The sequence below is a fragment of the Maniola jurtina genome, chromosome 2 (assembly GCF_905333055.1).
Source record: "Maniola jurtina chromosome 2, ilManJurt1.1, whole genome shotgun sequence".
In the NCBI taxonomy this organism is placed as follows: Eukaryota; Metazoa; Arthropoda; class Insecta; order Lepidoptera; family Nymphalidae; genus Maniola; species Maniola jurtina.
Window position 1 is genome coordinate 4,270,924 of NC_060030.1, and position 21,777 is coordinate 4,292,700.

The 21,777-nt window shown below is 37.0% G+C and overlaps 2 protein-coding genes across 4 annotated transcripts; both read left to right on the forward strand.

The window, feature by feature from the left end:
- Nucleotides 1-415: 415 nt before the first annotated feature.
- Nucleotides 416-3,704, forward strand: LOC123870443 (THAP domain-containing protein 1-like). 2 transcript variants are annotated; one of them, XM_045913758.1, is made up of 5 exons: nucleotides 416-510; nucleotides 851-983; nucleotides 1,919-2,088; nucleotides 2,376-2,501; nucleotides 2,870-3,704. In XM_045913758.1, the coding sequence occupies exons 2-5, from the start codon at nucleotides 922-924 to the stop codon at nucleotides 3,166-3,168; spliced, it is 657 nt and encodes a 218-aa protein (XP_045769714.1). In that variant the 5' UTR covers nucleotides 416-510; nucleotides 851-921; the 3' UTR covers nucleotides 3,169-3,704. The 2 variants fall into 2 exon arrangements, with proteins under 2 accessions (XP_045769714.1, XP_045769723.1); XM_045913767.1 differs by having other exon boundaries at nucleotides 418-510; nucleotides 874-983.
- Nucleotides 3,705-5,097: 1,393 nt separating this feature from the next.
- On the forward strand, nucleotides 5,098-14,898 carry LOC123870176 (zinc finger protein 677-like). 2 transcript variants are annotated; one of them, XM_045913378.1, is made up of 13 exons: nucleotides 5,098-5,235; nucleotides 5,462-5,863; nucleotides 6,234-6,301; nucleotides 6,383-6,497; nucleotides 7,349-7,533; nucleotides 8,568-8,812; nucleotides 9,486-9,681; nucleotides 9,755-9,938; nucleotides 10,392-10,534; nucleotides 10,767-11,072; nucleotides 11,562-11,653; nucleotides 12,075-12,195; nucleotides 12,871-14,898. In XM_045913378.1, exons 2-13 carry the CDS (start codon nucleotides 5,515-5,517, stop codon nucleotides 12,940-12,942), a joined length of 2,076 nt encoding a protein of 691 aa, XP_045769334.1. In that variant the 5' UTR covers nucleotides 5,098-5,235; nucleotides 5,462-5,514; the 3' UTR covers nucleotides 12,943-14,898. The 2 variants fall into 2 exon arrangements, with proteins under 2 accessions (XP_045769334.1, XP_045769341.1); XM_045913385.1 differs by having other exon boundaries at nucleotides 5,472-5,863.
- The last annotated feature ends 6,879 nt before the right edge of the window (nucleotides 14,899-21,777 follow it).

The following is a 21,777-nucleotide window of genomic DNA, read 5'->3' on the forward strand; positions in this document are numbered from 1 at the left end:
AAGCGCTCTGGGGGTGCCGTGCGTGTGTCGGTGGGCGCCGGCACGGACGGGGTCCATACTTGTATAGTTTCCCTAACTTGTTACAAATAACTACAAACTTTACATTGGCTAATCTTTATAAAGCCAGACGAGAGAGCAAAAAAAAAGCATTGTATAAGTCAGATTCCAGGGCCGTAATATAGATTTAAAAAAAAGTGTTTTTTTTTTTAAATCTAGTTGTTGTTGTTGTTTATTTTAGTGGCTTTTTGTTGTGCCACACAGCACAATTCACTTCGCCAAAGACGCGTTGTTTGGAGAAAACACAAAGGAGGCTGGACAGTTTATTTACACCCAAGTCTTTTCTGGACAATCCCAGTCCGATTTGTGGTAACTCTGGACTAGATGGGTTATGATGTATTCAATGTTGTCATTTTGACAAATGACAACATTGAAGTTTTGAAAAAGCCAAATAACTTGATAATCCAGGAAACGTGAAAATAAGCTAAATTAGCCTATGGGGCTCCAGTAAAAGTATATTTGTGACAAAACTGTAGTGATCTGTAGTGAATAGTAACCCAACTCTTTGATCTGTGTTATTTTATCCAAGTACTAGCTGATGCCCGCGACTTTGTTCCCCTGGAATAGGTTTTCAAAAATCCCGTGGGAACTCATTGATTTTCCGGGATAAAAAGTAGCCTATGTGTTAATCCAGGGTATAATGTATCTCCATTCCATTTGTCAGCCAAATCCGTCTAATAGTTTTTGTGTGAAAGAGTAACAAATATCCATACATACATAAATACAAACTTTCGCGTTTCTAATATTAGTAAGATTTACGAGACTTGATAATTTGCAATTTTGAGTTTTACAGTACAAAGTTTATACTGTAATTAGTTTCGGGTTTGGGAAACGTTTGCCATAAACTTAAATATTTTAAACTATATGAAGGCGTGCGTGTTTTGCAAAACCCGCTATCAAACTGGCAGCGGAATAACATTCCACAAGTAAGTGAACTCACCATAGTCAGAACAGAGGGATAAACCTTTTTGTTTACTTATAATATCATCATTCATGATAACCACAATCAGACACCATAACTTAATTAATTGAATTAATCCAAGGAAATAATCTGAATAGAGTTGGGCGTTACTACAAAATGTGTCACTATCAATTTGATTTAAGTTAGGTATTTTTGGAGTTATCTGTGTGAATTTTCTATGGAACAATAACAATATATCCTGTGCAATAAATGTCTTGAACCATAATCGTCTACTCTTCATATTTTTTGAGACTCCACAATGGCACCTCATTGGCACAGATTCCAAAAAAAAACTGGCCAAGTATGAGTTAGAGAGTTCCATACTCAGGTATTTTTTTTTGCACAATAAATCAAAAACTATTATGCATAAAAAATCTGGTTTAGAATGTACAGGTACCCACAATGTGTTCATGTGGGTACCCTTTCATATGGTACCCACATGAACACATTTTTTTTGTGATGAAGCAGCCTTGCAAGTTAACTAGGGACAACACCATTTATGTGTGATTAAGTAAACTCATTACTTGCTAACCTCTAATTCACGATTTTCAGACTTTTTCTTTTGCTATAAAACCTACCTACCTGCCAAATTTCATGATTCAACTCGAGAGAATATAATCATTACCAATGAGATGTACCATATAGATTTTTATTGCTTTGTCTTGACAGACCTATCAGACAGACAATTGAAGTGATCCTATAAGAGTTCCGGTGTGCTTTTTGAGGTACGGAACCCTAAAAACTGTTTTCCATTCCATTCCTGCTTTTCACTCCTTTGAAAGCAACAATGAAACACTTTGATGACTCAGGCTTCATGCAATCGAGAACAATAACATATCTACAATACACACAATTTCTGTAGGAGTTGAATGTACATTTATTATTATTTTGACTTTGCAGATTCCCAACCAACTCAACAAAGCATGTATGGCTAAAAAACATGAAAATTGACAACTGGAGTCCAAAAGCAAATGATCTTCTGTGTTCTAAACATTTTACAGATGACTGTTTTATTAAACACGCTGCACGTACCACTTTAAAAAGCGGCAGTGTGCCTACTTGTTTTTCTGGTGAGTACTGAAATGTCAGGAAAAATTATAAGTAATAATTTATTGTATTGAATTTCTGTTTTTCTGGTGAGTACTGAAATTTCAGGAAATATTATAAGTAATAATTTATTGTATTGAATTTCTGTGCTTATAAATATGTATATATAGGATGAAATGTTAGTCAGTGACCAAACTCAGAAGTCATCTCTATGAATTGGGTACAATTTTGTAGAGGAATATACTGATAACTAAGTCAAGTAAAATGTGAATATTCATTATAAGAAAGCCCTTAAATTTGATTTTTATAGAGAGCACATCTTCAGCACAATGTGATATTGTGGTTACACCAACACCATCTGTATCTGGGACAACAGGTGAAGTAAGAAGAGAACAGAGCAGCATTAATGATGATCAGAATAATCCTAACCTTGATGGTAAGTATACACATTATTAGGCTACTAAGTCTAATATTAGGCACTGCTGGACGTACGCCTGTCTTAAAATTCGGATTTGTGATAATCACCACACTTGACAGGTAGATTGCTTATCCCAGGAAGGTGGTGTTTAATATGTCAGCTGGATGCTGCTGCCCCTTACCTGTTGTCGCTTAGTTGTCTCTAACAACATTCACAGGAAGAGTGGGATTTGGACTATTCTGTTCATGTAACATATTGTCAATACTAAGCAATAAGGTTCAAAATAGACTAGGCAATCTCTTGTACTATACTAAAATAGTGTAAACACTTAGATTTTCGAAAATAATCTGGTCAAGAAGGTACATTAAAAGATTTTATGTTTACAGAGCCAAGCATAACTGGAAGTCAAAAGAAATCTTGGATTGTCCCTATTGTCTACGAGAATATTGAGCATGATCATACACCATCTAGGACTACATTTGAAATCTGTGAAAGCATCAAGTATGATCACCGCTATGCAATTTCTTCCAGAACTTCAGAAAAAGATCTACAACGAGTTAAAAAAGCTTTAAAAATATCACAAACCCGTGTGAAAGTCTTATCACAACATGTGAAACGGTTGAAGATCAGTGTTTCTTATTTAAAAACTGTAAATGCTTATTTAAAAAAACAAATTAACTGTTGATGATTGTGCATAATCATATTGCATTGATTGCATTGTAATATTATCATTTTAAATAGTAATCAAAATTAATTAGCCTTAGCTAATAGCAAGGCCCCCCTAGATTTAGGGTATTATTTGCTATAACATATTTATGTTATGTAGCATGCAATATTGTATTACTACATCAATATGAATATGTAATAATAATGAAGCTGTGATAGACTAGGCCCTAGTGGTTAAGACATTCGCCTCCTATTTGAAAGTTTTGATCTGGGTTGCACCTTTAATTTTCCATAGCAATGTGCTTTGCAATAAATATTACTTTAACAATAAAGAAAAACGTGAGCAAACTTGCATGCCTAAGAGTTCGCCATAATATAAATGTTCTCTAAGGTGTATGAAGTCTGCCAATCCCCACTTGGCCAGTGTGGTAGACTATGGCCAAACCCTTCTCATTCTGAGAGAAGACCCGTGCTGAGATTTTGTGGTATTGCATGCTCAAGTTTAAATTACGAGACTGTTTGAGGTAACTTACCTACTTTAATAAATGTTACACTGCAACTTATTTTTTTTTATCTGTCGGCAAGTACAAGCACTTATTCCTTAAAAGTCTTAGATGGCGCTGTTCATGATGTCTTAACTCCAAGTCGGACTTCGTCTGTGTTGGCGTTTGCTGCATAGTTCTGTCTTTTTCGAGTGTTTTTTTTTTTTTTTTGTTAAAAGTGGCCGAGTTTTGTGTTTTACTCGTAGACAGAGCAATTACTGGTGTTTTTGGTGGTGGAACTGACTAAGAAGCGCTCTAAAGGGGTGCCGCGCTTGTCGCGAGCGCCGGCACAGACGAAGTCCAGTTTCCCTAACTTTTAAATAATTACAAACTAATCTTGACATTGGCTAATCTATGTAAAGCCAGACCACCCCAGACGGAAGAAAAAAAAACAGTCGTAAATTTTTGTCATGGCAGCTCCACATGCTCGCGACAAACAAGCGTGGGGATGGGTGTTTCTGCATGCTTGCCAAAGCTTAGCTTGTCGTTCGGTCCTTCTATTCGATTGGCTGCAAGTCAAACACTTTATAAAACAATTTTTAAAAGTACTCTGCGGTGTTGCTTGCTGTATGCAAGCATGTGGCGCCCCAGCCGTATGGTGGGTACCTTAATAAGTGGTCTTTTTTTTCTCTGGCCTTACACAATAACTGGTCTGTGTCTAAGGTCTTATGTCTGTGTGCGCCAAAGACTATGTAAGTGTTTTACAGTGCGGCAATGGCCAAAATTGCCAAAATCAGAACTATGCCTAGAGTGCGTTTCATCGAATAGTACCTATGGCGTTATGTTGGCTCCCCTGTTTGTCCTAGTCATTGACACCATATTTGCACAGTGACTTCGTCTGTGTTGGTGTTAGCTGGCGGGCGTGCTCTGCCTTTTTGGAGTGTTTTTTTTGTTAAAACTGACTGGAAAGCGCTCGTGCGTATGTCGCCGAGCGCCGGCACAGACGGGATCCATACTTGTATAGTTTAACTAACTTGTTACAAATAACTACAAACTTGACATATATTAATGGCTAATCTTTGTAAAGCCAGACGAGAGAGAGAAAAAAAAACCTATCTCTATGAAAGTATAACGTAGTGATTTTTGGACTTCGTCTGTGTTGGCGTTTGCTGGCGCGCGTGCTGTGCTTGTTTGGAGTGTTTTTTTTTGTTATGAGTGGATGGTTTTTGTGTTAGTTGGCGTTTTTTGGTGGTGGAACTGACTGAGAAGCGCTCTAAAGGGGCGCCGCGCGTATGTCGGCGGGGGCCGGCGCAGACGGAGTCCATACTTGTATAGATTCAATAACTTGAAAATAACTACAAACTTGACATTGGCTAATCAGAGTAAAGCCAGATTTAAAGAAAAAAAAAAAACGTAGTGATTACATTGAGCGTAGCGAAAAATCGTATGTCTATGGATTACATACTCTTTGTATGAAAGTTTCATTGGGATTTTCGAGATTTTCTGGATATAAATCTGTACAATTATTTGTTTTTCATGTCAGAATTCAACTTTGGATTTTCTTTTCTTATTGATTTAAAACTGTCGTTGATATTTTATTAAAGGTATTTAAGCTTGATGTGAATTGATTGGATGTTATTTTGAGGCTGATTTGAGGCCTGTTGAAATATTTTGTTGGCTGAGAAAAGAAAAAAATACTAAATATCAAAATGCTATTAGCTGTAAAAATTAAAACCTTTATTATTAGTAATAATTACAACTTAAAATAGTTCAATTGGAGCTACATTTTTTCTAAGTTAGCAAAGCAAAGTTTAATAAAAAAAAGTATAGTTATTTTCAGGTTATTAAACTGACATCAAGTAATAAATGAAGAAACAACAATCATGTTTGTTTCTCATGATAAGAAATCTAACAAGAAAAAGTTTCAAAAACCCAACATCCTCCGAAGAAAACCAGTACATAATAAGTCTTTGATAATACATAAACTGGGCAAATCCCAAACTTGTGAATCTCAAGATGTGCAATCTCTATCTTTTGTACTTGACCCAAAAAGCAATGAACTAGAGAGACAGAAATCTATAAATCTCAGCAATGTGAACCATGTGTATTCTTTTGAGGAATCAGCTCCGAAAGCTGATAATGTGACGCAACGCCAACACAGTACTCAAGATGTGGGAGAAAATATAAGTGTGCATAATAGTTTAATTTATGTTAATACCATCCAGCAAAATAGTAAGTTATTAATAGAAATGTTCATGTTACAGCAGAACAGCTATCTTTCATAGAGGTGATTTAAAATGCCAAGTAGAGCTATAGATTATTATAAGCTATATTTTTTACTTACTATAAATGATAAGATAAAAACCTTTTGCTGGCTCATTTTCAAAATGGACCCCTGCATGAATAGTTTTAGCATGTGTGCTAGTTCAAGAGATAATCTTTTTAGCTATGTGATTTTGATCTAAAAGTAAAGCATAAGTAAGTATTTAAAAAAAAATAAGTTTAAAAGAGTCTCCGGAAAGTTAGTGATTTTCCATATAGCTGAATTTTCATGCGCAGCTATTCTACAGTATGATCAGTATAAAATTCTTTTTTATTTCAGATATTCAATTTTGTCAAAATCAAACTGTGAATGTTGAACCAGTGTTATTAGGTGACATGATTCATCAGGTATTCTTTTTCCTGTAGTATAAACTCTTAAATATCAAATGGTTTGTTTCAAAACAATATAAAGTACAAGTTTTTTTGCAGAATGTTCCAGTTTTTGAAAATGTTCCTTTGGGTATTAAAGAAACAGAAAATCACGGAAAACAAAAATGGTGCATAAACTTTATTCGAGAACCTGGAACAATTATAATTAAAAACAGTAAGAGTTATTTTTATTGGTTCTACTTAGTTTAAAAGAGCAAATGCATCACATCACTCATTACCTAATGTCAAGGGAGTGTCCGGCAAATATCTTGAGAAAGAAATGGTATAGTGGGAGAAAATTTATTGCAATATTATGATTAACATAATATTTTGTGGAAGCGTCTGGATAACCACAAGTGGGCATTCGATAGTAAAAAAACGGCCAAGTGTGAGTCAGACTCGTGCAATAGTCCTGTACTTGGGTATTTTTCCCCACTTTTTGCACAATAAATCAAAAACCATTAAGCATAAAAATAAATAAAAATCTGTTTTAGAATGTATAGGTAAAGCCCTTTCATATGATACTCCACTTGGTATAGTTATCTTACTTTGAAAATTGAACCACATTTTAATTTTTTTTTTGTTATGTAACTACAAATTCACGATATTCAGATCTATTCCTGTATTTGTGCTATAAGACCTACCTACTGGCCAAATCTCATGATTCTAGGTCAACGGGAAGTATCCTATAGGTTTTCTTGACAGACACAACTGACAGAGAACAAAGTGATCCTATAAGGGTTCCTTTTTCCTTTTGAGGTACGGAACCCTAAAAATAGGAATTGTTTAGGCACTAGGCAGCCATATACAGTCGCATGATTTAAAAAAATACTTGACTACAAGTGAAGTTATTAGTTTTAAAATTTGCTTCATAATGTAAACTGATAATTACTGTAAGTAACACTGTTAAGAAGTCCATTGGTTTAGGCTCTGCATTGTGTGTCAGCCAGCCAGTCACATAATATTATGGTATAGATTTGAAAAACAGTCCTAAATGTGAAATAACTTTTTGTGTTTGCCTTCCAGTTGATAACACTGAGCCGGGGCTAATAGGATATGTGGAGCAGAAACCAGATGTACCTTTGATATCAAATCCTGTACAGTCTGTACCGCAGGAGCCTGCAGTATTGCAGGGGGACACTATTACTCCAGTAAATAACACTCAAACAATATCTATTGAACAGTTTATTAAGATATCCACCAGATTTAAGGTAAATCAAATAGAAATTCTATTAAATTATATTACATACATATATATATATATATATATATTATATATTGGTAACAACCTGTTTTGTGTACCTTTTCAATAAATAAATATAATATTATGTTTGAATGCACATAAAACTTAAACTTTTTAAATTTAAATTTGTAAAACATTTTTAATTTAAATGTCAAGAATATCACACATAGAAAAAAGAGTAGCCCTAAGTGAGGTTGAACTTTTTAAGGTTACACTTCTTATGCGCTTCCCCATGCAAACATACCTACTCCTATTTTTCCATTATTTGTTGTTCTAGATCAACTATAACTTGATTATCTGTGCCCTAAAATAATAAGTACATAATAAAATCCTATTAATTTTGAAAGTTATGACTAGACGTCGGATTATATACCTTTGCATAATTGCATGTATTATATCAAACGATGATTCGCGTTGTTCACACATCACGCATCTCACTCTTGAGTATGCTGCACCTGTTAATTTTGATTGCAATAGCTCTCATGCTTGACGTGGAACGACCATGGAGAGCTCTCTTGACATATCTTTATTGGTGTCTACATCTATCAGAACACTAAAATATTTGCTGGCATGGCATAGCTCACATGGTACTAGGTATACATACATGTTATGTATAGTACGCGACAGGTCGAGATGGCAATCGGGGTGCAGACGCCCCGCACACCTGTACAGCCCCCGTGCTAACCTGGTGCGAGATAGCGCGGCTGACGTGCGGGTGTGCGGGTGACGTGCGGGTTTGGTATGTACCTACATACCAAACCCGCACGTCAGCCCTAGCCCTAGCACTGAAGCCGCCTACTGCGCCTCTGCGCTGGAGACGTAGGCTAAGAGCTATAGAGCGTGCTTCGACTTTGCTCAGACTTAAGTTTCAGTTCAAAAGAGACGTTTTATGTCAATAGTGCTGTCTCGTTTTAACGTGTCTTAAGTCTAAGCAAAGTCAAAGTGCGCTCTATAGATCTCACTCTTAGTTCAGCAAAATAGTAAGTTCAAATACATTTTCAGTGTGAAATACCTGGCTGTAATAAAGACTTCATGAGCAAACAGAAACTAAACAAACATATGACGAGTGTACATAACAAAGATAAGATTAAGAATGCAAAGCCCCAGAGACAGATCACTGTAGAGTGTCCAGTTAAGAGGGTCCTTGAAAGTGGTGTAGAAGAGCTGTGTGGAAGAACATTCCATGTCAGGGATGAACTTATGAAACATTTGAATGAAGAACATACAATTGATGAAGCACTGTACAGGTGAGGCCTAGCCTTTTTAGCGAGTGTTTGGCATGATTTTTTATATCGGTATGGATTTCCACATGCATTCTTCAATATCTATAGTGTTTAAGTAAAAGCCAGCTCGATTTTAAACATCGCCTTAGAGTGAAGCCAAACGATGCGTTGCCTTGGCAGTGCGGCGCCTGAGCGATGCCGCTGCGTCATCCTATATGAAATCGCTGTATCAACGCCATACTTTTTACACAAAGAATCAAAAGCTTAATTTGCTATAATCCGCTAATACCTTCTTGCCGGAGCGGCAACAGTGTCCGTGTGGCACCCAATACACAAATCCAAAGCGGTGCGGCGCCGCAACGCAACGGAAATGCACCGTGTGGCCTCAGTTTTACGTATGTATTTACGATGTGGTAACTTTGTATGTACCGGAGGATGTACACCATTTATTGGTGGAATGTGTTCGGAACGAGGCGGAGAGATGGGAGATACTCCCTAGATTTCCCATTCTTCGCCAGGTCGGCGGCTGTAACGGTGCCCTATCCCAACCTCTGTCGGATGAGGCTAGGGCTCTGTTACGGCTGTACAAGAAGGTCTTACGCAAGTATGTGGTTGTATAATGTGGCCTTACGGAGTGACATATTCCAAACGGAAAAAAACTCCTAAAAATAAAGAGTATAAATCGTTGTATGTGCAGTTGCACGGAGTGCGGCCGGCGCTTTTTTTGGGCGTCAGGGCTGCGCGCGCATGCCCGTGCACACCTGGTGCGAGCGGGCCGCGCCGAGCTGGCGTGTCCGTGGCCGGGCTGTGGGCGCGTGTTCCGCCAGCCCTGCCGCCTGCGCGAGCACTCGCGCGCGCACACCGGCGATCGCCCCTACCCGTGCAGCTTCCCGGTGAGACCTGCTGCATGTAATGTAAATAAACTGATTTGAGTTAGAGTAAGAAGTTGGGTGTGTGGCTGTGCAGAACTGCGGCTGGTCGTTCCGCACGGCGAGCAAACTGCTACGGCACGCGCGGCGGCACACCGGCGAGCGGCGCCACGCGTGCGGCGCGTGCGGCCGCGCCTTCCTGCGCCGCGAACACCTGCGCGACCACGCGCAGCGCCACGCCGCGCCGCAGCGCCGCGCCAAGCACGCCTGCCCGCACTCAGGTACTGTGTGCAAACTAATTACGAGGTAGCTCAATCCGACACTTTATACAAATGAACAGATTTAATCATCTTATTCGTAGTCATAGTACTACTAGGTACTATTACATTATGGGCGCGGGAGGAGTGAGTGTCGCTTCTTTACGTGGTAATAGATAATATTAATTGCCATCCTTATATACTGACTCACTCCGCAAATACATTAAAATGAATAGCGACGCTTGCTATGACGGAATAAAGGCAATTCAGCTTGCACAGGCACTGCAACACAAGTTTAACAAACTCCTCTCGCAAATCGCGCCACATTTTATCTACTCTATCTCTCTCTCATAAGAGATATGTGCCGGAAGGGGTACGCCGCAGTAGTTTTACTTCTCGCTTCACGTGACGAAGTGTGCCCGGCTTGGTTTTAAGCACTCAAATGTTTGTATAATGTATATATTATATATTTCGTAGATTGCCAGCAGAGTTTCACGAACATGAGTTCTCTTTACTTGCACATGAAGAAGGTCCACAAAGAGGAGCGGAGCGGCCCACCCGCGCTCAGTGGCACTGCCGACCGCGAGATAAGAAGAGTTAAATCAGACAATATGTTTGTGGTAATATATTATCATATTATTATAATACTGTATTTTTAGAGTTCCATATTTCAAAGAGAAAAAAGGAACCCTTATAGGATATATAAAGTTCCGAAAATCTTTTCTTAGTGAGTGTCGTACGTCATAAAAGTAACATATTGTCAAGGTTTCTAACCCCAACTGTGGAGATTGTGTTGATAGATCAGTTAGGACAATTTTTTTTAATAGTATTATTAAGTAAAATTTTTGCTAGGTGAGTTTATTGGAACCTAGCGAGGGCGCTGAGATCGAGCACGCTTCTGTGGAGGGAGACTGGATAGTGCAAGAGGAAACGGGGAAACTAGAGGAAGCGGGAGAACTGGAGGAGGTAGAGGAAGCGGGGGAGCTGGAGGAGGTAGAAGACGCGGAGGAGGCGGTGGAGCTAGAGGAAGTGGAGGAGCTGGAGGTGGGAGAGGAAGTAACGGCGGCGCACGCCGCACGCACGCACTGCACGTGGCCGTTGGCGCGCGCGCTGCACTGGCACCAGCCCAGCGCGTACTTGTTGGAGGAAGACGTGCAAGTACGTACCTACCTATTCACTACCACTTCGACGTGCTTGCGGAGCTAGCGGAGAGCAAAAATAGCGTTGTCCTCATGGTTCTGGTTTAGGTCAAAATCGTTAATAAAATAACATAACGAGTAAAATAAACATCAAATGTGTTAAATTTTTCAATAATATGTAAAACTCATAAATTTAGAATCAAACCATACTTATTTCATTTGAAGTTGAATTATTTTCAACACATTTTGTTGTCTTCCGTCTATCTACTGTCCCACACATTTATCAAGAATTCTTTCAAATATTTATCCGTAAGTATCGATTGCACCACATCACTATTATAGAGTCGTAAAAAACAGACAACACTTGAAACGTCATTTTTGTCTCCGATTGAAAATAGTATTTATGTATTCAATTGAATATATAACTGTATACACTTTGTATATTCGATACGAAAATTTTTAGCCTCTATGTAAGCGAAATAATAAACGAGAGCATTATTTTGTGCAGGTGGAACAGTCTGAAGGGTCGGAAAGCAATATTTACACCGTGAGGAGCGATCTCTTCCTTCACGGCAACATGCTGCATAGTGAAGATAGCGAGTGAGTTTCACAAAGTAGCTCTAATTTTTTACATACATTTTCAAACAAACTTAAAAAAAAAAATTATGTCATTAACAAATCCATAGGCACTAATATCATCGTCTAAACAGACTTTTGTGACGACCTCTCTGGCGCAGTGTGAGCGCTGTGGTCTTATAATTGGGAGGTCCCGGGTTCGATTCCCGGCAGGGGCAATTTGGGAATTTGCATTTCCCAAATTGGCTCTTGTCTGGTCTGGTGGCAGGCCGTGGTTTGATACCACCCTACCGGCAGCACCCTAACTAATCAGTAATCACGGTCATACTCTCACTTTCGTGTTTTCACTTCTATACAATTGTGCAAGAGAGAGCGCCCTTTATTAGCTCGTCTCCGTCAACAAACTATAAGAAGTAAATAATAATAATCGATGTGTATTGTGTAGGCAGATGGCAGAATGCACGCGCGTGTCGGAGAGCGCGGGCGCGAGCGAGGGCGAGACTGCGGCGAGCGCGGAGCTCGACGCGGATCTGCTGCTCGACGCGCCTTCCGTGCATCTCGACCAGGTTCGTCGACATAATAAAATATACATCCATCCATCCATCCATCAGCCTGTAAGCGTCCACTGCTGGACATAGGCCTTTCCAAGAGCGCGCCCCAAACACGGTCCTCCGCCTTCCTCATCCACCCGCTCCCCACCACCTTCTTCAGGTCATCGGTCCAGCGGGCTGGAGGAAAATATACATATCAACTCTTAAATGGATCATCACCGTATAGTTTTTCGCCTCGCCGTCAACCAGGCGCCAATTTAATGTAAAAGCGGATCAGCAGCTCCGGTACGTCGACGTAGGGCTACGGTTAGGCGACGCCACGCAAATGCCGTCCAATTTCCAACATTGGTGCGAGTGTTGGGGTCAATGGTAATTTGCCGATTCACACGTTGGGCGAACAATGTTGGGGCCAACGTGTGGAGCCAGCGCACAGCTTTGTTCAGGGTGCGTGCGTGTCATTCCATTCATGAGATTTCAATGCTTCAATTTTATATTGCGAATTTGGGTTAGTTTACAGATCTGAATATTATTATTAGGTTCTGCCAAATTCTACCTTACGGCATGCAATAATACAATAACACGGTCAATTTTGTCATGTTAAAGGCAAACATTTTTTCATGAGGAAACAAGTATTTGTTAAAATGAAGCGAGTGCGTTATAGAGTCAGCTGAAGTCGTGTTCGTTTCACAGGAGGAGCTGTACACCGACGCGGTGGACGAGTCGTCCTTCCGCGTGCTGCTGCTGAGCGAGGAGCTCGCCTAGCCGGGCGCTATGACTGGTTTTGAGATCTACACAGCGTACTTTGACTTTGCTCAGACTTTTACCGTCATGATCAACCCATGTCTGACCACGGACTTCCTCTCAGGATGATAAGGGCGCGTACTCCGCCACGATGGCCCAGTGCACATTGGCAGACTTCACACACCTTTGAGATCATCATAAACTCTCAGGCATGCAGGTTCCCTCACGATGTTTTCCTTCACCGTTAAAGCAAGTGATATCTAATTGCTTAAAACGCACATAACTCTGAATTGTTATACATCATCATCAACATCTAACGATAAGAATAAATTGACAAAAATACCATACAATTAACTTATCGACAGATTACAGATAGGTAGATTAGATTGATTACTAATTTCGGCCATTATATACCAGTGTTTAAAGTATACTAACTAATCTTAATCCAAAGTAAACGAAGAATAATAGTGAACACCACATTTGTTGTGAAATACTCAGTATTTCATGACCTCTCGAGCCATATAATAAGTTCCATGAGTCTGTGATCTTACCTGGTAGATAGGTAGTCATGTTGGGTGGAAAACGGAACGCGTCAAGCGTGAATTGAAAATATAATATAGTCATTAGCGAAGTGACCGCGACCGCGTGATATTGTGCGGTGTGCCCTCGCCCCTCATGTCCAATGCATTTTTAAAAAACATGCTCGATTTGGTTTCAACTTTAATTAATTTTTGTCTGAAATAATTATTTTAATTGCAAGTTTCATTTCCTGGTCATGATTGATCTCTTGTAATCTAATATCTAAAAAGAAAATCGCAATTTGGATGGTTTTGGAGTTCAATAATCTAATAATAATAGCCAATAGGTGTTGTGTCAATTAAAAGTACAAAGAACTGTGCATATAAAATCTACGAAAATATAATTAATTATGAATTTTATGGTGCAATAAAATATTTTAATTTTGCAAGTGTAAGGTAAAACTAAACTAAGTATCTTAAACTAAGTATCTTAGATTTATAGTTGGTAGGAAAAGTTTTCAATTATGATAAATTAATATTATAAATGAAATACCCTTTATGTTTCCGTTTCATCAATAACTACGGCAAAGAAATAACTTTATGAAAATCTCACTTTTTATTAATCTTACAGTAACATACATTATAATCCTAATTACAATTAATTAACATCACAACATTAACAAACACAAGTATCACTATTATAAAGGCTATCGGTAAAATGTCACGATCTCGTTAAGAGGATGTAGGGGAGGTCAAACTATGCTGTTAAATGACCCGTTGATGTCAAATGATGTCAAATAACAATGACCAGTGATTCAAACTCGACTTTTAGAGTATTTTTTAACGAAACAATACGCGTTTCTTATATTTAATTACGCGTTTCTGAAAAACAACGATTTATAACTACAAAAACTGGCTATTTTCACCCAAAGATACATGGGATCATTTGATAGCATTTAGGTACCTCCCTTACGATCCCTTAACTGGATCGTGTTTTTTTAATGGGTCAGCCTGTATACTAACTTCATTAATAAAACGATATATCCAATATTTAAAAGAGGCGATATGTGAAAATATGATGATTACAAAACTTTGCAATAATGGTCAATGATTTTATTTTCTGTTGAAACTTTCACAGCGTTTTTCCAAATGCTAATACAATACAATACTGCTAATACAAAAATGCTAAACTGAATTTATTCAATTACAAGTTGAATAAATTTTAAAAGTATTTAAGTTGATTTTATTCAAATACTATTTATTACTAAAACTTTATTATTAAAAGAATCACACTTCTTGCTTGAGGATGCCAAGAAACTATGATCTCTACATGCCTTCTAATAATATATTTTTTACGTTTTGTTAGTTGTAGAATAGTCTTCTAATGTTTGTGATAACGATTTTATTATTAATGATGTACAATACTGTTAAAGTTAAACTTAGTTATTTTATGTATAGTGTATAATAACAGAGCCTTCCCTTCTACGTCCCTCGGAACATCTTGACACTGTTGCTAATCAAACACAGTACTTCGGTTTATATATATTGTATATTCAAGACATTAAGCTCATCATCATTACTTAGATATTCACAACTGCGTACTTATTCTAAGCTTCACAATGATATCATTCTATATGCATTTTACACAATATATCTTTTCCCCAATCGCTTTTCTAATGATTCACACGACTGTCCTAACTGTCATTGCTGTTGACAGCTCTTAATGTTACCATCGCGAAGTGTTGCCACGTTTCTAACACTACAAATTGTATACATTATTTTATAATACTTGCGTTTATTTATGAATATCTAACAGTCGGCCGTCCTCACTACATTAAGTTTGTCCTCAAACTTATTAAATTTTTATATTTTATACGTAACAGTTTCTACCTATTGTCATTATAATAGGTACCTAAACATCAATATTTTCAGCAATAGATTATAATTTTCGAGTAATTCATATTAATAGAACTATCCTCAACTCATAAGAACTGACTTTATTCCTCAGCTATACAATGCATGATAAACTTTAACTTTAACTCTAAACTACTAACTACTTGAAAACATATTCATAAATTCCAATCTTTTCCGCTTCAAATCAATAACCAGCCGCTTTCCTTGCCGCCAAATTAAGAGCTCATTTGCCACAAGACTTCACGGTCGTGTACGACTTCCAGACGTACCTAACGACTCCACTACACATCTGCACCGCACCCCTCACCGCCAAGTCAAGAGCCCATTTGCCACAAGACTTCACGGCCGTCTACGACTTCCAGACGTACCTAACGACTCTACTACACATCTGCACCGCACCCCTCACCGCCAAGTCGAGAGCTCATTTGCCACAAGACTTCACGGCCGTCTACGACTTCCAGACGTACCTAACGACTCTACTACACATCTGCACCGCACTCCTCACCGCCAAGTCAAGAGCCCACAAGATAAGATAAGATAAGATAATTTATTTGCAAGAAAGTTGGTACAGTAAGATTGAAATTTATGATTAGAGGCCTTAACTTTCTACTAAATTATTAGTGTGCAAATATTTAAGATAACAAAATAAATTAAATTAAATTAAATTAATGTCAAACAAAATTTGGGCGTCAATTGCATTACTTCAAATTCCATAAAAATCAGGAAATAGATATTACAATAGAAAGAGACAAAACAAAGTGATAAAATATTATACTATGCTATTGATATCATCCTTAAAAAAAACTCATTTACCGAGTAACTTTACTTACTAAGTAGGTACTTAAAGTACCTACTCAACAAGGTTTTGAAAAGTTTAGATTTAAAATGGCATAAATTGAGTTTTTTAAAGCGTTCCGGTAGCTTATTGTACACTCGTATGGCCATGCGGCCACAGACACAATAGACTTCAAGATAATTTCACTGTGAACATCACATAAAAATAATAGCATCACACATTTATCATAAGTATAACATCCAATACCCTACGCAAATTAATCAAAACATCATGATATAGTATCATAATTGTATTACTGAAACCATAGTAGGTAATCGTTAACCATTTCATCAAATATCAAATTGTCTAGAAACATCTAAGCACCCTAATATACCATCACAATCGTAGTACTGAAATCAAAGTAATAGTGTTATCATTATATGAAATATTAAATCATCTTTCTTACAAATATCTAAGCATCATAATATAGTATCACAATCCTAGTACTGAAATCAAAGTAATCGTTATTCATCAAAAAAAACACAAAATATCAAAACATTTCATTCATAATATAGTATCAAAATATCAAAATCAAAGTAATCGTTTAGTCATATAACGTCCACTATCATTACACAGCGATATCTAAACATCAAATATAGTATGGTTATTTTCTCATTCATTCAATACATATATGTGGTGGCCTCTATCAGGTACTTGTATAGATAAAGTTCTGTGTAAGTTTCATTCAGCTCTGATGACCTCTACTTATAGTAAGCACAATCACCTATCAAGTTGATATACCAATAATAGTTATAGCAACTATGACGTACACCCCTGGTAGTTCAGTGAGCATGTTTTACTAAGTCATAAATACCTAAAGACCGTGATATAATAAATTTCTCTTCTTGTACTTATATCAATTTTATTTCCCTTTTTTTTTTTGTTTTAAATTCTGATAATCACAAATGCACATAATTTATTAGTGTAAGAGGGTTTCAATTCCTTGATTTTTACTGTGATTTGCTAGAGATAATTCAGAGTTTAAACGAATATTTTCAAACACATCCAATCAACGTCATAATAACTTTTGTTTACTAATAATTTAAATAAATAACATCTAAAAGGTGAAAAGTTCATTGCATAACTGTGTGACGGTAGATGGTTATGGGTATAGATCACAAGATATGATATTCCATACCTACTCACTTAAACAGGAAATCTCTTAACAAGAATTATTTATTATATTATGGCAGCCAACATTCTCACTGCCTAATTAGGGTAGAACATGTGTGAGTGCCACCGTTATGTCTACGCTGATAAGTAAATAACTAATTCAATTCTATTTGGTTATTTTGATTTTCATAATGCACTTCAAAGTTGGTCGTAACAAATTTAATTTATAATATACACAAAGATTACTTACAAGATAAAATACAATAATTCTCATACCTATGTACTTCTGCGAACACGTGTGTTTTATGTCTTTTTGTTTCTGGTATGTGCATACTTAGTCAGATATGAAACCTGAAATATTTTCATCCCCTAGGTATTCGAAGTAAACTAATAATTCTCTAAGTAAACTAATTTGGTAGGTACTTCCAGATTCAGAATGGGTTCAATGTTGCCCCAACATACTCTTGATTTGCAACGTGGACCTATTTATTAGTAGTGTGGTATCATCATCTGGCGATCCACCCCAGGTGAAATCTCTTATCCTCTCCTTTGTGTTCAGTATTAGTCCAGTAGAGAATCTGTAAGCCCATGCTCACCACAGAGTCGAACTCAAAATTTGATGTAAGGTGGGGGGTAATGAAACACCCACACACTCCCACCCAACACATATCTCATCACATAAAGTTTCTGCAATCGTTTCTTTATATTGAGAGCTGGAAACTTAAAAAGAAGTGGTCACCTTCAAATGTCATATTGTATGATTATGTATATCTACTATATTTTATAGCTAACATAGAGGACCATATCCAATTTTTCCTACTCTGAGATGGAACCTGTGCTTAGACCTGAGCCTTTGATAGGTTGATGAGGCTGATTGAATTTCCCAAAGATACATCACGCTCCAGGCAAGCCAAGCTCATACATTCTGTATTTTCCCTTTCGTTTACAGGTATATCTATATCTATACTAATAAATAAAATCTATACTAATAAATAAAATTGGAGTGTCTGTCTGTTTGAAAAGGCTAATCTTCGGAACGGCTGGACCGATTTCGACGGGGTTTTCACAGACAAGTAGAGAATTGATCAGGGAGTAACATAGGCTACTTTTTTAACCGACTTTCAAAAAGGGAGTTGTGTTTTTCTTCCTATGCACACCGAAATCTCCGAGATTTCTGAACCGATTTGCGTAATTTTTTTAATCAATAGAGGAACTTTGTGACAACTTTCCCACTGGATTTCAGACCCTAAATCCACGCGGGCGAAGCTGCGGGCATCAGCTAGTTATTATATAAAACAACCCTAGCAAGACTGTATATCCTTATACTTTATAGATACTCTTGCAGTGTCCGTGCAGGACTGACTACACCTTAGCAACCTGTCAGCCATCTGTATGTCACCAGTATTCCCATCTTAACTGCATGTTATAATGTGACTGTAGTCAACACATCCTTAGCGTTTCATAAAATTTGAGAGCTTGGTACAGCTTAAACAATCGATATTACCAACAACCTAATCTCTACTTGAACTATCTGTTTCAATAAGTTACCACTTGTAGTCAATGCACACTTGCAGATACCCAAATCTTAGACTTTATATCTTTCTATTTCTATTTCTGCACTGTTCTCCTCAAAATAAGAGTAGAGAAACTAGTAAAACTTACTAAAATAACTGAAAATACGTCTACACTTCATCTCACATACAAATTACAACTTGTTTTGCCAACATTCCTCCTATTTGAAATGCAACATTTGAGTAGGTAGGTACTTGCCCCCCCTCTTAGCAGGTAGGTGCCTACTTGCAGGAATCTGAGTAATACTGATTATAATATTGATAATAGTTAGGTGGGTCCATGGCAAAATTTGTCACTGCCTGTAGAAAGTTAGAAATTAATCTCTATTCTGTAACTTCCTTCACTGATAAGGAGGTATATTTAAAACTACATTATCCCAGTGCTATCAATTACTAACTATAACTTTTATGTACCTAGTCATATTCACAGGCAAAGCTAGTGGCTAGTCAATAAGTTGACCTAGGTAACTTCTGCCATTCATTTGGTGTTACTCTAGATACCTACCTAAGCACAATACAACCACCCAAAATAACTATTTCTCGGCCATATTAAACTAACTTATAACATTATATACCAGCTGTCCCTTGACCTCACCAGAGTGCTGTTCTAATCAACCATAACGCACACTTAGTATAATTAGTATTATTCATCACTTACTCTACCAACTTACCCACATAATCCAAGTGTTTATCTTAACCTACCAGTGTATATGACTTTTACCAACCATCGTACTATTTTGAGGGCCATGTGTACTGAATTCTCCACCACAGATGCAACCCAGAAACATTTGTTCATCTCATGATAGCCGACCACTCCGTCATCAGGTTGTACCATCCCATCACATCAGTACATGGAAGTTGTCCGACATGAAAAATAGTAAACATAAAATACACTCAGACTTATTGTGTTTAAGTAACACCCGTTAATAACCACATGTACCTACTTAATGAATAATTATAGAACCCTCTACATAATTTAAAATAATCTTTTACCACCTCCTATTTCAACAGTCTGTCAGTATTAGGCTTATTTAGCCCATCAACAAACCTACTCAACAGCAAAGTACCAGAATCTACCTTTACCATACTATTATGGCAGAATAACTGTTTATGGTTATGCCAGGCCTCTTTATATGTAAGTTGATATGTAACCCAAATTCACACTAAAAACGATTGATTGATTGATTGGAAACTTCAAGGATATATGTGTCCTGTTAATTTGTGGTGTAACAATTAAGTATTTAGGTACATAACTTCCTACTTGTTTTCTTGATTCTACTTTATATAGGTACCTACTTAATAATTTAAAGGTACTACCTTTTCAACTGGATTTCTCTAGCATTGTTCATTTTCTTCTTTTATTGTTATTTGCTGATGTAGGTACATGATTATTGTGCTTGCAATTCAGTCTTAGAATTGATACCTACTAGCTAGGTATAACCTTCTAGACTCAGTCTCAGGGCTAGATATGTCACTACATACTACAGTCCATTGTGGCAATCAGAATATAATTACTTATTTTGGACTTTCAATTAACTCATAATAATTATCCAGTTTTTTATTTTATTTTATTAATTATCCAGTTACTATTAATTATGGCTTCTACTTATTCCATTCTAGAGGTAGGTACCAATCAAATATCAATCTTGCTGTTCACTCTGATACAATCATCGTTTCTTGAGAGGTTGAGTTGGTGACCCAACTCTATATAGGTGCTTTCCACATCTTAGTGTATAAACGTTTTTCAGGATAAATCCGTTGCTCTTGGCGTGGAATAATATCCCGGCTTCTGATAATAACAGAGCCTTCCCTTCTACGTCCCTCGGAACATCTTGACACTGTTGCTAATCAAACACAGTACTTCGGTTTATATATATTGTATATTCAAGACATTAAGCTCATCATCATTACTTAGATATTCACAACTGCGTACTTATTCTAAGCTTCACAATGATATCATTCTATATGCATTTTACACAATATATCTTTTCCCCAATCGCTTTTCTAATGATTCACACGACTGTCCTAACTGTCATTGCTGTTGACAGCTCTTAATGTTACCATCGCGAAGTGTTGCCACGTTTCTAACACTACAAATTGTATACATTATTTTATAATACTTGCGTTTATTTATGAATATCTAACATGTATAAGCAACTAACGGTTGTTGGAGAGAAAGGATATTTGGTTAAGGTGCATGAGACGGGCCTGCCCGCCAAATTCGAAATTAATTTGGTTTTTCACAATTTATAAACTAATACGACAAAGTAGGCTTATGACATTCTATTTCCGACAATAGCAGTATCATTTTCACAGGATTACATAAAAAATTTACTTGAAAGTGTTCAGTTTCAAAAATTTGTCAAAATAATGAGTTTGACATTAGTTACTCACAAATTAGTCGATGCTATAACTAATTTCTTAAACTGGACTCTTTACTTACTGGACAGTAAAGATTTTTATATAAACAAACTAGTGAGGATAATACTGCCACTAGCGCAATTAAAATACCATAAGCCTACGTTGTCGTATTAGTTTACAAATTGGGAAAACCAAATTAAATTTGAATTTCGCGGGCAGACTCGTCTCTTGCCCCTTAAATGGCATAACTACCGTTTTAATTACATTAATCATTATACATGTAATTAAGCAAAGATCTCTATTGCATTATATACGTATACGTTATATATGTACATATTTATATACGTTCGTACATAAGTTATATACATTTACCTTATTAATTAAACGAATAGACTTCCGAATACTACATTAGTTATGTATATGAATAAAATTTTTAGCATTCATGAGTTCATGAGTTTGTTATGTCACGATTTAGTCGAAACATCTCAAGTTTATGCAACTCAGCAACTCCTGTTAGGTTAAGTTTTATTATTTTTCGTAGTCG

What these genes read in the sequence shown, in the direction of transcription:
- LOC123870176 (XM_045913378.1), top strand. Translation starts at nt 5,515, where the DNA reads ATGTTTGTTTCTCATGATAAGAAATCTAACAAGAAAAAGTTTCAAAAA. An exon ending in ATTGATGAAGCACTGTACAG is followed by an intron (nt 8,813 to 9,485) that starts GTGAGGCCTAGC and finishes TTGTATGTGCAG; the next exon opens with TTGCACGGAGTGCGGCCGGC. An exon ending in GCACGCCTGCCCGCACTCAG is followed by an intron (nt 9,939 to 10,391) that starts GTACTGTGTGCA and finishes TATATTTCGTAG; the next exon opens with ATTGCCAGCAGAGTTTCACG.
- LOC123870443 (XM_045913758.1), top strand. Translation starts at nt 922, where the DNA reads ATGAAGGCGTGCGTGTTTTGCAAAACCCGCTATCAAACTGGCAGCGGA. An exon ending in AGCGGAATAACATTCCACAA is followed by an intron (nt 984 to 1,918) that starts GTAAGTGAACTC and finishes TTGACTTTGCAG; the next exon opens with ATTCCCAACCAACTCAACAA. An exon ending in TGTGCCTACTTGTTTTTCTG is followed by an intron (nt 2,089 to 2,375) that starts GTGAGTACTGAA and finishes TGATTTTTATAG; the next exon opens with AGAGCACATCTTCAGCACAA.